Here is a 14,546-nt window from a genome sequence, read left to right as displayed (position 1 = left end):
GAAAAGAAAAGTCAGTGGTAAATATAAAGTTAGTGCAGAAAAGCATTTTCTTTTTTATATAAAATTGTTTTAAATTACTGCTTCCTGGGAAATAATCTATTTAAAATTGATACTGTGACTACCCTTGGATTGTTTCCTGCGGCGGGATGTTGTGTCAGCCAGAGGTGTCTTTTCCCCATGTTTTAGTGTATTCCATGGGAACAAATATTTACAAATACAGAATCAGGATCTTAGCGATAGAGGAAGTCGCCTCTCCTTGGCTTTTAAACACTATGTGCTTCCTGTGCTTAGACTGATCTAGATTATGAATCAAATGGGGGTTGAAGGAAGATGTATAAAACCCTTCGTAACAGAAAATGCTAAGCATTAAGAAAGACGTATTTACTTTTAAAAAAAGTCTATAGACCTTTTGTATATATTTTGACGTTTGCAATAGATCCACATCTTTATTGACCAGTACATACATATTTCCATCCTGTTCTTAAGATTTCCCAGAATGGCTAATACATTCAAAACAGTGAAATAAAATACAACTCATAGTTAAGAATGGGGGTGAGACAACAGGAAGGGAAAGAAATCAAAACCTCAGAAGGAGAATTCATTTCTGGAAGAGTTATCATGGGAAAAGGTGCTATAACTGAAGCCTTCTCGCCAATCTTTGTTTCCACAACAAGCCATTTTTTTCAAAATCCAATTATCGCAGGGACAGAAAATGAGGTGAAATCTTCAGATCAGGAGCACAGACAGCAAAACAAACACTACAGGGATGTTAACCTTATGCTGTCCAAAGATAGATAGGGATGGATCTATCTATCATCTATCTATCTATCTATCTATCTATCTATCTATCTATCTATCTATCTATCTATCACTGGAGTTACACTTAAAAATGTACCTGTTCCAACTTACATATAAATTCACCTTAAGAACAAACGTACAGAACCTATCTTGTTCATAACATGGGGACTACCTGTAATGGGATGGGACTGTATTTGTATGTTTGCAACTGAGTTGGGGGGAGCCAGTACTGCTTAGTGGTATGAGTATGTGACTATGTCTTTAAAGAGCAGTCATGGAAACTCACTGGGTGACCTTGGGCAAGTTACACTTTCTCAGCCTCAAAGGAAGACAATAGCCAACCTCTTCTGAACAAATATTGCCAAGAAAATTGTGTGATTACAGTCCCCAGTGACAGACTGCTGTGAGGTTGCCACACAACACACACATTCAATGTCCTGTACTTTGGTTCTGTCAAGAGAGGGATGTTCTAGGGAGAATGATCTGTAAATCTCTTTCCCACTCCCTTCTTCAGGGTCTGCCAGTATTTACTGCACAGCACAGCACAGCACAGCTGTGAGTAAATAGGCACAAGGTTCATCAGTGCTGCCCCCTCTGAGATTCTGATCTCAGCTATGCCAACTGAGACCCAGGCAAGGGGAATCAACCATGATTGTCCACTTCCTGAAGCCTGAAAATGAACTGGTTTTGGTCCCAAGAAGGGTTCCCCTTGGACTTGCAGCACTGCTAAGCCCCATCCACTTCAGCACAGAGCTGGCCATCTAACTAAAATACTCATACTGTATCTACATATAAAGGAACTGCTCATTAGAACCAGTCATCTCAGTCCAGCCTTGGGCACAGTAGAGTGGAATAGTGGAATAGACATAGGCATGGAAGAGAAAGACAAGCAAACTCTTAGGCCCTCCAGATGTTTTTGGAGTTAAACTCCCGCCTGTTAGGCATTGTGGGAGTTGAAATCCAAAACACTTGGAGGGCTGAAGTTTGTCTATGCCTGGCCCATACAATTGGCTGTGCTGAGGCAGCAGCAAACATTTTCCTTCTCCTCTTTTCATATACTTTCAGCTGCAGCTTTGTTACCTGGCTCTAGCAGGGGAAATGATGGGATAGTGGGACTCTTTCCATCATCTGAATCAAGAGATTAAGACCCCCTTCTACACTGCCATATAATCCAGATTATCAAGGCAAATAATCCACATTATCTACTTTGAACTGGATTGTATGAGTCTACACTGCCCCGGTGGCAAAGTGTGTTAAAGCACTGAGCTGCTGAACTTGCAGACCAAAAGGTCACAGGTTCAAATCCCGGGAGCGGAATGAGCTCCCGCTGTTAGCTCCAGCTTCTGCCAACCTAGCATTTCGAAAACATACAAATGTGAGAAGATCAATAGGTACCGCTCCATGCAGTCATGCCAGCCACATGACCTTGGCGGTGTCTATGGACAATGCCGGCTCTTCAGCTTAGAAATGGAGATGAGCACCAACCCCCAGAGTCAGACATGACTGGACTTAACGTCAGGGGAAACCTTTACCTTTTTTTTACACTGCCATATAATCCAGTTCAGATACTCTGGATTTTATATGGCAGTATAGAAGGGGCCTAAGAGTTTATCTTTCTCTTCCATGCCTATCCTCTTTTCTTTTTATGCTGTATTTTCTAAGATTGTAAACTTGGAGGCTGTGAATATCTTGGGGTTGCTGTGTGTTTCCGGGCTGTATGGCCATGTTCCAGAAGTATTCTCTCCTGATGTTTCGCCCACATCTATGGCAGGCATCCTCAGAGGTTGTGAGGTATACACCTCACAGCCTCCTAGGATGCCTGCCATAGATGCAGGTGAAACATCAGGAGAGAATACTTCTGAAACATGGCCATACAGCCCAAAAAACACACAACAACCCTGTAATCCCAGCCATGAAAGCCTTCAACAACAAATGTGAATATCTTGCCTTTTAATCATTTTATCATATGAAGAGGGGGAAATACCTGCTGGAGAATAATAGTTATGGTGATAAATATGATAAAAATACATATGTGGTCTCCTTCTCTCACTTTCTCTCACACATACATGAATTGTGGCACCCACTACCTGAATATAGATATATTTCTTCTGATATTCATGATTGTGCCCCATCTAATTTTAAGATGGGAGAAGAAGTGAAATCAAACCAAGGGCAATGAAAAACCTACAGAGTACATCAAGTACTACTATATATGAGGATGTCATATATATATCCCTTTCAACCAAAATCAGGAAAACATTTGAAAAGTTTTAGATTGTACATAGTATTTATGGACAGTGCCCAGAGCAGAACATGCCAGTGATGTCTGTAAGAGTGCTACACTTGGATGTTGTATTCTAATAAGAATTATAACACACAAATGTATATATCTTGGAAGTCAAATAATTATTTAGCTGTTGGAGGTAATACTTCCTACCTACATGCTAAAAATCAGTCTTCTATTTCTCTCCCTTTCTTACAGTTTTATTTCACACTTCTGTTTGCTTCCCTTCTACATGTCTATTGTCTAATCCACTTTGTGCCCATTTAAATGGGAAGTGGGAAGAGTAGCAGCCTGTAACTGAATGGTTCTTCCTCTGTAAGAAAAACACACACAAAGAAAACGAAAAACAATTAAAAAAAACAGGAAAAAGAAAGAAAGCAGAGACACTAAAACAGAGCAATCTGAAATACCGTGTTTGTTTAAATGTACAAATGGGAAGGAAGATCATTTTTGAATGTACAGCGTGCCATTCCTGGCCCTGTTGGGTTAAGACAAAATACCATACAGTAGCCTGCGATTGTCACCTTGGTGTGTGACTGAAGACCTGAATATATCCGCTCAAGTGAGAATGTTCTTCACATATTGTACCCGTTTCCTGTCACTCTCTTTAAAAGGGCTCCAAGGCGCATGATGACCCCCGTTAGTACATTGCTGGCATCGGCCGGTGGTGACACTCTGTCTGCAGACACTTTAGGGCAGCTCTTCCTCATACTTATAATGGCCCACAGGTTATGCATACAGGAAACTGCTCTGCAAAGTTTGCTGGTTTGAGAAAATAGCTTTTAATTTTGTGACAAAGATAGATGAGTCTTAAGGGAGTAGTAACAAGTAAAATTTCACAGGAGATACGAAGAGTGTCTGACCCCCTCCCCATTTATAACTGCAACCCTTGCAAAACAAAACAAAACAAAAGTGTTTCTTTGACAATAGTACACTCAGGAGAACTCTGGGCCTTTCCTTGGATCACACTGCAAAGGAAATGTTGTTAAGTTATTTTGATACTTATACATTTTTTTCCTTCTTCAAAAAGATCCTTGGCAATTAAAATAGCTATATACAGTAGAATTACCTTTTCCCAACTACTGTGCAATCTTTCTCAGCCCCAAATACATTGCTTTGAAAGGTAATTTCATTCATGTGATCCTTTTGAGCCCTTTGGACAAAAGTCATTGTTTGGGCTGGACAAACGAAGGGTGACAAGATCAATAAGCCATCAAAGTGTTTCCCTTCATCATTATCATCATAAAAATCTTTTCCATACCTTGCTCACAGAGAAAAATGCATGGAACCCAGAAATTGTAGTGTACAGGAAAACAGCTAATGTTGATTCAATGAGGTGTTAACCTCAACTACTTTAATGGATAAGATTGCTGCCCTGACAACTTCATCCTGTTACCTAAATAAAAATATGTTAACTTAGGTGACTCTTCTGTAACCCAGACAGTATATGCAGAACATATAATTTCATATCATGAGAGAAAAGGCTTTGTTTTAGAAAGAGAATGATGTCTTATTCAGAATATGAACTTGTAGTAGAAATACTTGAAAAACTCCCTGAGAAAATGCAAATCTTAATGAAAAAGCAGGATCTATATGCTACCTTTCAAATTCTACTTCAGGGACATTAATTTGATGAATCAATATTGAACATTTAGTTCCATGGTTCTTAAACTGAGGTCCCCAGATGTTTTTGGCCTTCAACTCCCAGAAATCCTAACAACTGGTAAGCTGGCTGGGATTTTTGGGAGTTGTAGACCAAAAACATTTGGGGACCCCAGGTTGAGGACCACTGATAGATAAATGCTAATGCAATTTATACAACAGTGTAGTGTGTGACTATGGGCCACACTTCAGTAGGCTTCAATGCATGAAACTCTTGATTGCACTCAGAGCTTGGTGTCCAAAGGCCTCCTGCTAAACAATTTTATTTATTTTTTTAGTGTCAGGAGCGACTTGAGAAACTGCAAGTCACTTCTGGTGTGAGAGAACTGGCCGTCTGCAAGGACGTTGCCCAGGGGACGCCCAAATGTTTGATGTTTTACCATCCTGTGGGAGGCTTTTCTCATGTTCCCGCATGGAGAGCTAGAGCTGATAGATGGGAGCTCACCCCGCTCCCTGGATTTAAACATTTCAGTCAGCAGTCCTGGCAGCACAAGGGTTTAACCCATTGCGCCACTGAGGGCTCCAACAAATAAAAAATATTTCCTCTCTGTACTGACCTTCTATTGTATTTCATCACTCCAGCCAGGGCTTCATTTCATCCCCCCCTCTTCATGCACTTATTTCTTTAGTTCTAACTGCTCCCTCCTCCTCCTCCTCCTCCTCCTGTGTTTAGTGGTAAATTCTCTGTCTCCCTTCCTCCTTCCAAAGAAAGCCATGAGTTAAGCGGCAGTTAGCAGATGCAGCAGAACAGTCAACACAATGCAATACATTTCTGATAATCCAAATCCATAGTGTCCTGAGGTCCTCCTGCCTTACTGTATCTGGCAGAGGTGGATCTATTTTGCCTTCCAGCAAATTCCAATCCTCCAAAACAATTAAGTTCTTAAATCATAAAGATAAATTCAGCATGAGTCCGGTAATCCATAACCATAACTAACAAGTTAAAAAATCAACACACCACCCCCAAGCTCTGCTTATCCTATGGATTTCCAAGGTGTTTGTGTACCTACAGTTATTCCTTTGACTTAATTTCCTTTCTTTCTTCTTTTGCAGGTACACACAACCCATTTGTAAAGATGCACAAGGATGTACCAGAAACAATACTCATGATGGATGGGCAAGAACTTATCATCCCATGCAGAGTTACAGCACCAGATATCCGTGTTAAATTAAAAATGGTACCTTGATATACTTTTTCAGTTTGTTTATTCTAGTAATTCTACATGTGCAGTGAAATAATGTTTTATGTAGGCAAATGGAATGAAGATTGTGATCGATACTGGGAGAAGTATTATCAATTTTGTACAAAATAATTTGGGCAGTTATGATGTAGGTCTGTATCAGTGATTCTCAACCTGTAGGTCCCCCAGCTGTTTTGGCCAACAACTCCCAGAAATCCTAGGAGTTGAAGGCCAAAACATCTGGGGCCCACAAGCTGAGAACCATTGCTCTATATTGTTCATGTTTATGAAGGACAGGAGTATGACATCACAGAGGCATATGTAAAGATGACAAATTAATACAGCTATTTCTTGTGAGCACTGTATAAATGGTTCTATTAGCAGTTCCACTTGGTTAGTTTTGTTCTTTTCACTTTACGAGCAACAGAAACTAGAACTTTCTGCTCATGATATAAAAACCAAGCACATTCTGTTCTTATTCCACTTTTTTGTTGGGTTTTAATATCTGCTATATAATTCCTCCCTGAAGACTTTTCTTCTCGGTTTACCACAAAAGATCTGCACTATTCACCGTCTGTCACAGAAGGTGGAGAAAAAAGCTATGTGTCAGCTCCAATAGTAAGAAGCCGACAACGCCTTAGGTGAAAAGTGTTAATTTTGTTTTTTGGAATCACCGCCATAAACAGCATTTCTTTAGCGAGAACCAACATCTAGTTCAGGGGTCCCCAAACTAAGGCCCGGGGGCCGGATGCGGCCCTCCGAGGTCATTTACCTGGCCCCTGCCCTCAGTTTTATAATATAATATATTGTATATACATATAATATTGATAATAATATTATAATGTAATACAATATAACACTGATAATAATACCATATAATAATATTATATATTCTATATTACATATAACATTACTAATAATATTACAGTATAGTGGTATAGTTCAATATAATGCTAATATTGTGCTATGCTAATAATATAATATATTGTATGTACATATAATTTGTAAGCCACTCTGAGTCCCCTTTGGGGTGAGAAGGGTGTGATACAAATGTAGTAAATAAATGCAGTAAATAATAAATAAATAAATAAATTTTAGACTTAGGCTCACCCAAAGTCTGAAATGACTTGAAGGCACACAACAACAACAACAACAACAGCAACAACAACCCTAATTAACTTGACTATCTCATTGGCCAAAAGCAGGACCACATTTCCCATTGAAATCCTGATAAATGTATGTTGGTTAAAATTGTTTTTATTTTTAAATATTGTATTGTTCTTTCATTGTTCTTGTTCTTGTTGTTTTTGCACTAAAAATGAGACATGTGCAGTGTGCATCGGAATTTGTTTGTATTTTTTTTTCAAATGGTAATCCGGCCCCTCAACAGTCTGAAGGATTGTGGACCGGCCCTCGGCTTAAAAAGTTTGGGGACCCCTGATCTAGTTGCTATGTGTTGCTGTTTAAAAGGAGATAACTCATTTGCTGGTTATAATTACGTTTTCTTTTACTCATTTTTTGATTAAGAATAGCTACACTTGAACATTTTGTAACTTTGTAAATTGGCTAAATATCCTGTAAACATATATTGACACATAGTTTATCTCATAAGTAACATCACATGTGGAGCCCCTGCTGGTGCAGTGGGTTAAACCACTGAGCTGCTAAACTTGCTGATGGAAAGGTTGGTGGTTTGAATTTGGGGAGCGAGGTGAGCTCCTATTGTTAGCCCCAGCTTCTGCCAACCTAGTGGTTCGAAAACATGCAAATGTGAGTAGATCAATAGGTATCGCTTTGGTGGGAAGGTAATGGTGCTCCATGCAGTAATGCCGGCCACATGACCTTGGAGGCATCTACGGACACCACCAGCTCTTCGGCCTAGAAATGCAGATGAGCACCAACTCCCAGAGTCGGACATGACTAGACATAATGTCAGGGGAAACTTTTACATTTACCTTAACTTCACATGACAAACCAGAAAAATAAATTGTGCTAAAGTGCTTCTTCACCAGTTTTAATTGGATTCAAGTGTAATGTTCACTGCATCATATCCTTTCTAATAAGAAAAGAACAGAAAGTTGTATACAATAATTTGAAGTGATGCTTTGGTCTATTTCATCTCCTCTGAGATCAGCGAGGCTGATCTCAGAATATTCTTTATATTCTGAGTTTGAATGGAACTCATCATAGTGCTGAATTTGTTTTAGGGATTGGGTTCAACCCCTTGCTTGGCCTCTTTAAAGTTTGACCAAAATCTGGAACAGATTCCCTGCTCTATTGATATGAGAGTAGATAGCTGCCGTAGCTATCCTCAGAGCCAAGTCACCAGCATAAGCCACTGCACTATATCAAATGAATGCATTCCACCCCATTACTTCCTCTAGACATTCATGACTTTGGCGGAAATTTTATAGCAGACAGAATCTGCCGAACTAGAAAGTTATGTGTGCTGCTTATTGTCAGGGTTTGTATGTATATGGAATGATGAATCAGTTCAGGGAACAAAAGGGAAATGTTTATATCTGGCAGCAGGAACCACAATAGAATCCCTAGAATTCAAGACACTTTGGAATGTCAGCCAGCAGGCTATATCATAACAGACTGCCTTTGTATATGCAGGGCACACTCCTCCCATTATTTCAATGGTTATTATGGCTTCTTAGCAGATGCTGTAAAGATAAGGAAGTACATTCTGCTGTGTCCCAGTGGTGCTAAGCTGTGATCTTGCTTATTCTATGGAAGCATCTTTTCTGTGTGAGGAAGCCAGATGGAATGAAGGGAAGTGCCTTCCTTTGGCAATTCTGAATGTGTGATGATGCAGGAACACTGTTATCTGTGCAAAGTGAAACTGCCTCTTGCGGTGTCTGCACAGATTTCTAGGTCTCTAGGACAGGGTGGGGAACTTCAGAGGAGGTGGGAGTGGTTTTTTAAAATCTTGAAATCTTCTTAGTGGGGATTTCACATTGGCACACCAATGTCTCCAGACCTGCTACAGAAAAAAAGGGGTTGGGGCTCTTTCCCCCCCAAATGACTCAAAATTGCTGTAGATCACAGTGGCTGCTCCTTTGGGTTCGTATGTGTTAAAAACCTGCTGGATTCCTCCCCCCAATTTTTTTTTTCGTGTCAGGAGCGACTTGAGAAACTGCAAGTCGCTTCTGGTGTGAGAGAATTGGCCGTCTGCAAGGACATTGCCCAGGGGATGCCCGGATGTTTTGGTGTTTTTATCATTCTTGTGGGAGGCTTCTCTCATGTCCCTGCATGGAGCTGGAGCTGATAGAGGGAGCTCATCCGCGCTCTCCCCAGGAAATTGATGGATAACTTGTTTAAACTGGAAGAAGAAGTGAGCAACAATGGGCCCTTCCACACAGCCCTACATCTCAGAATATCAAGGCAGAAAAGCCCACAATATCTGCTTTGAGTCCACACTTCCATATATTCCAGTCCAAAGCAGATACTGTGGGATTTTCTGCTTTAATATTCTGGGTTATATGGTTGCGTGGAAGGGCCCAATGCTTCTGATTTTGATTTCATTTAATTTTTGTAGATTCTAGCGAGAGTAGCTTGGCTGAGCAAAACCATTGTGTTTTACTACAGCTTTATGTCATTTTGAGTGTGAAATTAAAGATGAAAAATGGCCTAGACCTTTTTATTTAAAGTGGCATCTGCAGGCCCTTCCACACAGCCATATAACCCAGAATATCAAGGCAGAAAATCCCACAATGTCTGTTCTGAAGTGGGTTATTTGAGTCCACACTGCCATATATTCCAGTTCAAAGCAGAAAATGTGGGGTTTTATTCAGCTGTGTGGAAGGGGTCTAAGACTTTGATGGTGATGATGGGGCTTAGGTGCATCCAATTCTGTAGTGGAGCTGTCCAAGTTGCTGAAAATACTTTGGGACTATGGCCCCTTCCACACAGCTGAATCAAATCCCACATTAACTGCTTTGGACTGGAATATATGGTAGTGTGGACTCAAATAACCCTGTTCAAAGCAGATATTGTGAGACTTTCTGCCTTGATATTCTGGGTTATATGGCTGTGTGGAAGGGCCCTTAGAGTCCTAGCCCAACAGTCAACCTCTACAGTACACTGGCTCTCAAAATATGACTGTGTGTGCTTCAAGTTGCCTGTTGATTTATGACAACCCCACAAATTTCATAGGGTTACCTTAGGCAACAAATTCCCAGACACTATTTTGTGCATTTAAGGTATTTAGGTCCTAAATGTGACTCTTCTCAGATGCTATTCAAAGCTCCCTTTTTAGGTAATCAAAATACTATTTGTATTTGGAATAACTCACTGGAAGGCTAATAACTATTTAGCCAACAGAATGTAATACAGGATGGGATTGCACTTTCCCCATAAAAAGAGAGGATTGGGTAGATGTGGGTAGATGAAACATTGAAGCCTATGCTTTCTGATGGGTCAATGTCCACTTTGTTTCACACATAATACATTATTAAAAGCATGTGTACATTGGTGTGCATGGAACAAAGTCCTAATTATATATATTAGGTATATATGAACCATAAATGAATTTCGTGTTTAGACTTGGGTCCCAACTGTAGGGTTTCTCATTATGTAAATGCAAGTACTCCAGAACCAAAATACAGAACACTTCTGGTCTCAAGCTTTTTGGGTAATTTATATTCAGACTATATAATGAATACAGGAGGGCTCCTCTTTTCAGTATGAATACTAACAATCCGTCTTTAGTTTATCAAATTTCCAATGAAAGGGCTCATGAGATAATACTGAACTTGACACCCACAGGCCCCAGTCTGTCTGGACTGAAGCATACTAAATAGTAATATCTTTTCCCCTTTACATATAACATTTAATATCATTGTGAGTGGTAAGGAAACACTCGAGAGAGATCTGGAGTTTGGAATGTCAGGGCACCCTAACCCTCACTTGCTCATAAGTGAGACTTGGGATTGGTACTATGATCTCATGTCTGGTGTGTCTGTGTCACTATATTCATGGATAAGGTGCATTTCTTTCTTGAAAAGTTTCATTATCATAAGAAACTGTATTTATATCACAAGCTCCTCATAAAAGAAGAGCTATCTTTTGTCTGGAACGACCTGCCATCAACATTCGACTTCCCCAACACACTTAGAAGTAAAAACACTGTTGTGTGATATGATGTGTCTGCTGATGAAAGAAGAACCATCCGGTCTTAAACTTTCTGATTAAACCAGATTGGTCAACAGGAAGCCAGCAATATGGGAACTGAGTGCAGAAATTACTATGTCATTCTGCATAAGAACATTTTGGAAAAACCTGAAATAGTCAATTTTTAAAGGAAACTTTTCTAATGTTACAACACAGTGAAGCTGCCAAAAAATTTCTGAGTACTTGATAAAAATAGAATGCCATTACTTTGTGTGTGTGTATGTATATATATATGTGTGTATGTGTGTGTGTGTATTTCTAAATTGTTTTGATGCTAATTATATCAATAGTTTTACTATTCAACTTACTCTTGGTGATGTTAATTAGTCCCATTGACAGCTTTTTAAAAGTGACAATGCTGGATAAAAATGTAATAAGAGTAACATGTGTTCAATACTGCATGTTGATTATGATTACCATCAGGATAACTTTGTTAAAATTCCTTTATAAATATTAATATAAAAAAGCAGAAGGCAGCAGAGGAAACACCTAATTGGAAAAGGTACATGACAAGGGATAGAATTAATCTGTATTTTTCATTTTTAGAACCAAGGGGAAAGCATCATGCCTGATGGGAAGACAATAATCTGGGATAGCACCAAGGGATTTGTAATACCAAATGCAACATACAAGTTCATAGGCCTTCTCGCCTGTGAAACCAATGTTGATGGGCATGACTATAGCACCAATTATCTCACATTCAGGCAGGGTAAGTATCATTCTCCTATTTATTTGCTTCAGCTATTCAAGGTGATGGCTCCTCTGATTAATTTTTCTCTCCTGGTGTATATACAGCCAACGAAATCCTCAGTGTCCAGTTGAATGCCTCAAGGCCAGTCAAGTTGTTAAAAGGACACAACCTTGTCCTTAACTGCACTATCACTGCAGCCTGGAACACAAGAGTTCAGATCACATGGAAATATCCTGGTGAGGTGAGTGGTGTTTTCCTGTCTAGAAAACTATAGGGTTAATGCAGTTTGACAGCACTTTAACTACTATGGCTCAATGCTATGGACTCAGTGGAGTTGTAGTTAATTCCAAGGTTTCTCTATCAAAGAGCGCTAGCGTGTCACCAAACTAAAAATCACAATATCCCATAGCATTGAACCACAGCAATTAAACTGGTGTCAAACTGCTTGGATTCTACAGTGGAGAAGAACTTCTAAGAAGAATTTAGAGCAGATGAGATCCATGCCTTTTGCATCCTATTACAGTGATTCTTATCTCTTGAATGATTTCCCCCCTGAGTCTTATTTCATTGAATGAGCAAATTTTCACACAATGAAGCTGTGTGCTGATTTCATAACGAAAAGTTTTTAAAAACTTCATAGATTTGATCAGGAGCTGGTTGTTATTACCCACGGCAAACTCAGGCTTAATTATTTATTTTGTAATTACACAGTTTTCCCTGAAGTAGCAATCAGGCTTTGTAGGAAACATTCATCTGTTCCTTTAAATTTACAATACTTACCTTTTACCAACTGCAAGGAGGAGCTTAAAAATCTCTTTTCCTATGAAGCCTGGAGCATCTTCAGAAAAACTGACTTACAAACCTTCATTAAAAATCCAATTATTTTTTTTAAAAAAGTTTGCTAAATTTTGTTATTGGTGATGGCATAGATAAGTGGCTCATGAATATGTATAAATAAAGTATATTATATACTATGTTTGATATATGTACAAAAATATTTGTTACAGCCATTATAGCCACTAGCTATACTGATATGCCTACTTTTTCCAGCTCCGCATAGGCGAGGCACATTTAACTGTAAGAATCTCACATTCCTCAAGAGAACAATTCATGGTTGTAGATCATGACTTGCAGAATTTCCCAATCAGCATGACCGCTATAGTCTAAAAATACATTTCCCAACTCTGTCTTTTATGTGCTCTTACTCCAATTTCCATTTCCTTTCCTTTTGTCTTTTATCTATTTCTAGATTAAAGGCCTTTAGGAGATGAAATGTATCATCTCGTTCTTTGTAGAACATCATGTATATCAACATGCATGAATTTAAAAAATGAATGAACACAAGTATAATGAGAAAATTAACACAAATGTAACCTTCTGAGAAGTGATTTTGTCAGTTTCTTCCTCTGAATTATAGTCCACAACACCTTACATTCACTGGCAGTCTCCCATCCAAATAATAACTAGTGCTTACCCTCCATATAGTCTAAGATCAAGTAGGATCTGGTACCTTTAGGCCAGTGGTTCTCAATCTGTGGGTCACCAGATGTTTTGGCCTACAACTCCCAAAATCCCAGCCAGTTTACCAACTGTTAGGATTTCTGGGAGTTGAAGGCCAAACATCTGGGGACCCACATGTTCAGAACCACGGCTTTAGAATAATTATAAAATGTTAGAAATGTCTAACAGTGGTATGGTTTTAGAGTACACTTCACCTTGACATGTTATTTTTATTTATACTATATAATATGTAATTTTTAAAGTTTATACAAATTCATAACAGAAAAATCAAAGCCCAGATCTTGGAATATTAGAAACTGTCATTCAAAAGTGTGACATGAATGACACTAGTGAATGGAGGAAAGTCATTAAAATCAGCGTTTACTTTAATTTTGCTAAATTTCTTTGTTGGACTCCCCACGTACTGTTAAAATAATTATGGTGAAAATATTAAATACAAAGATGAAAAGTTAGCATTTTCTCTCTTTAATGTAGAACATGAAAAATTAATTTCTAACAAAAGAAAGATATTTCTCATTTATTAACATTTGTCTTTTTATTTGAATGATATGCTCTGAGCAACTGTGAGGGAAAATGTCACCTCACTCCAGCTAGAGCTGTCAGATTTTTGAAAAAACAGCATGGAAAAGACATTTCCGTTGCTCAAAACTGGCCTTCTCACCACCTTATAGCTTGTGAGAGGAGGGTGTGTTGCTAGAGTTCCAGAATTGCACAAGAATGGGATATCATGGGAGCCCAAAACCTCACAAGACTTATATGGGTCAGCTTCACATAATTCACTTGATCCACCATATTTGCAAGCGTATCTTTTGGAGATTTGATTAGTTGTGGATTAGATTAGTATGTTCTCACCAGGAATCTCTAGGTCCTCCAGTGCAACTCTGTGATTAAACTCCAGCAGAACTTGACAATAGAGTTGTACTTGACTGGATGACCTAGGCCCCTTCTACATTGCCCTGTATCCTAGGATCTGATCCCAGATTATCTGGCAGTGGAGATTCACATAATCTAGTTCAAAGCAGATAACTTGGGATCAGATCCTGGGATATAAGGACAGTGTAGAAGGGGCCCTAGAGATTCGTATAGAGGTGTACTTTCTGGTGGTTTTTATTAGCAATTTCCCCACTTTTCTGAAGGTCCTGTACCACTAAATCCCAGCAAATATATATATATATCTCAGTCACCTATGCATGCAGAGAGGTAGAAGAAAAATGAGCACCAGAGAGATGGG

General features: G+C 39.1%; 1 protein-coding gene across 2 annotated transcripts in view; it reads left to right on the top strand.

Moving 5' to 3' along the window:
* Positions 1-14,546, top strand: part of flt1 (fms related receptor tyrosine kinase 1) — a 145,808-nt gene that overhangs the window by 29,109 nt on the left and 102,153 nt on the right. For both annotated transcript variants that reach the window (XM_062974678.1, XM_062974677.1), the window contains exons 4-6: positions 5,798-5,922; positions 11,650-11,812; positions 11,899-12,035. In XM_062974678.1, coding sequence (XP_062830748.1) covers positions 5,798-5,922; positions 11,650-11,812; positions 11,899-12,035 — 425 coding nt within the window. The remainder of the gene's footprint in view (positions 1-5,797; positions 5,923-11,649; positions 11,813-11,898; positions 12,036-14,546) is intronic.

Source organism: Anolis carolinensis, chromosome 3 (genome assembly GCF_035594765.1).
Source record: "Anolis carolinensis isolate JA03-04 chromosome 3, rAnoCar3.1.pri, whole genome shotgun sequence".
Lineage (NCBI taxonomy): Eukaryota > Metazoa > Chordata > Lepidosauria > Squamata > Dactyloidae > Anolis > Anolis carolinensis.
Note: the sequence above shows the minus strand (reverse complement) of the source record. Positions and strands in the feature narration are given on the sequence as shown.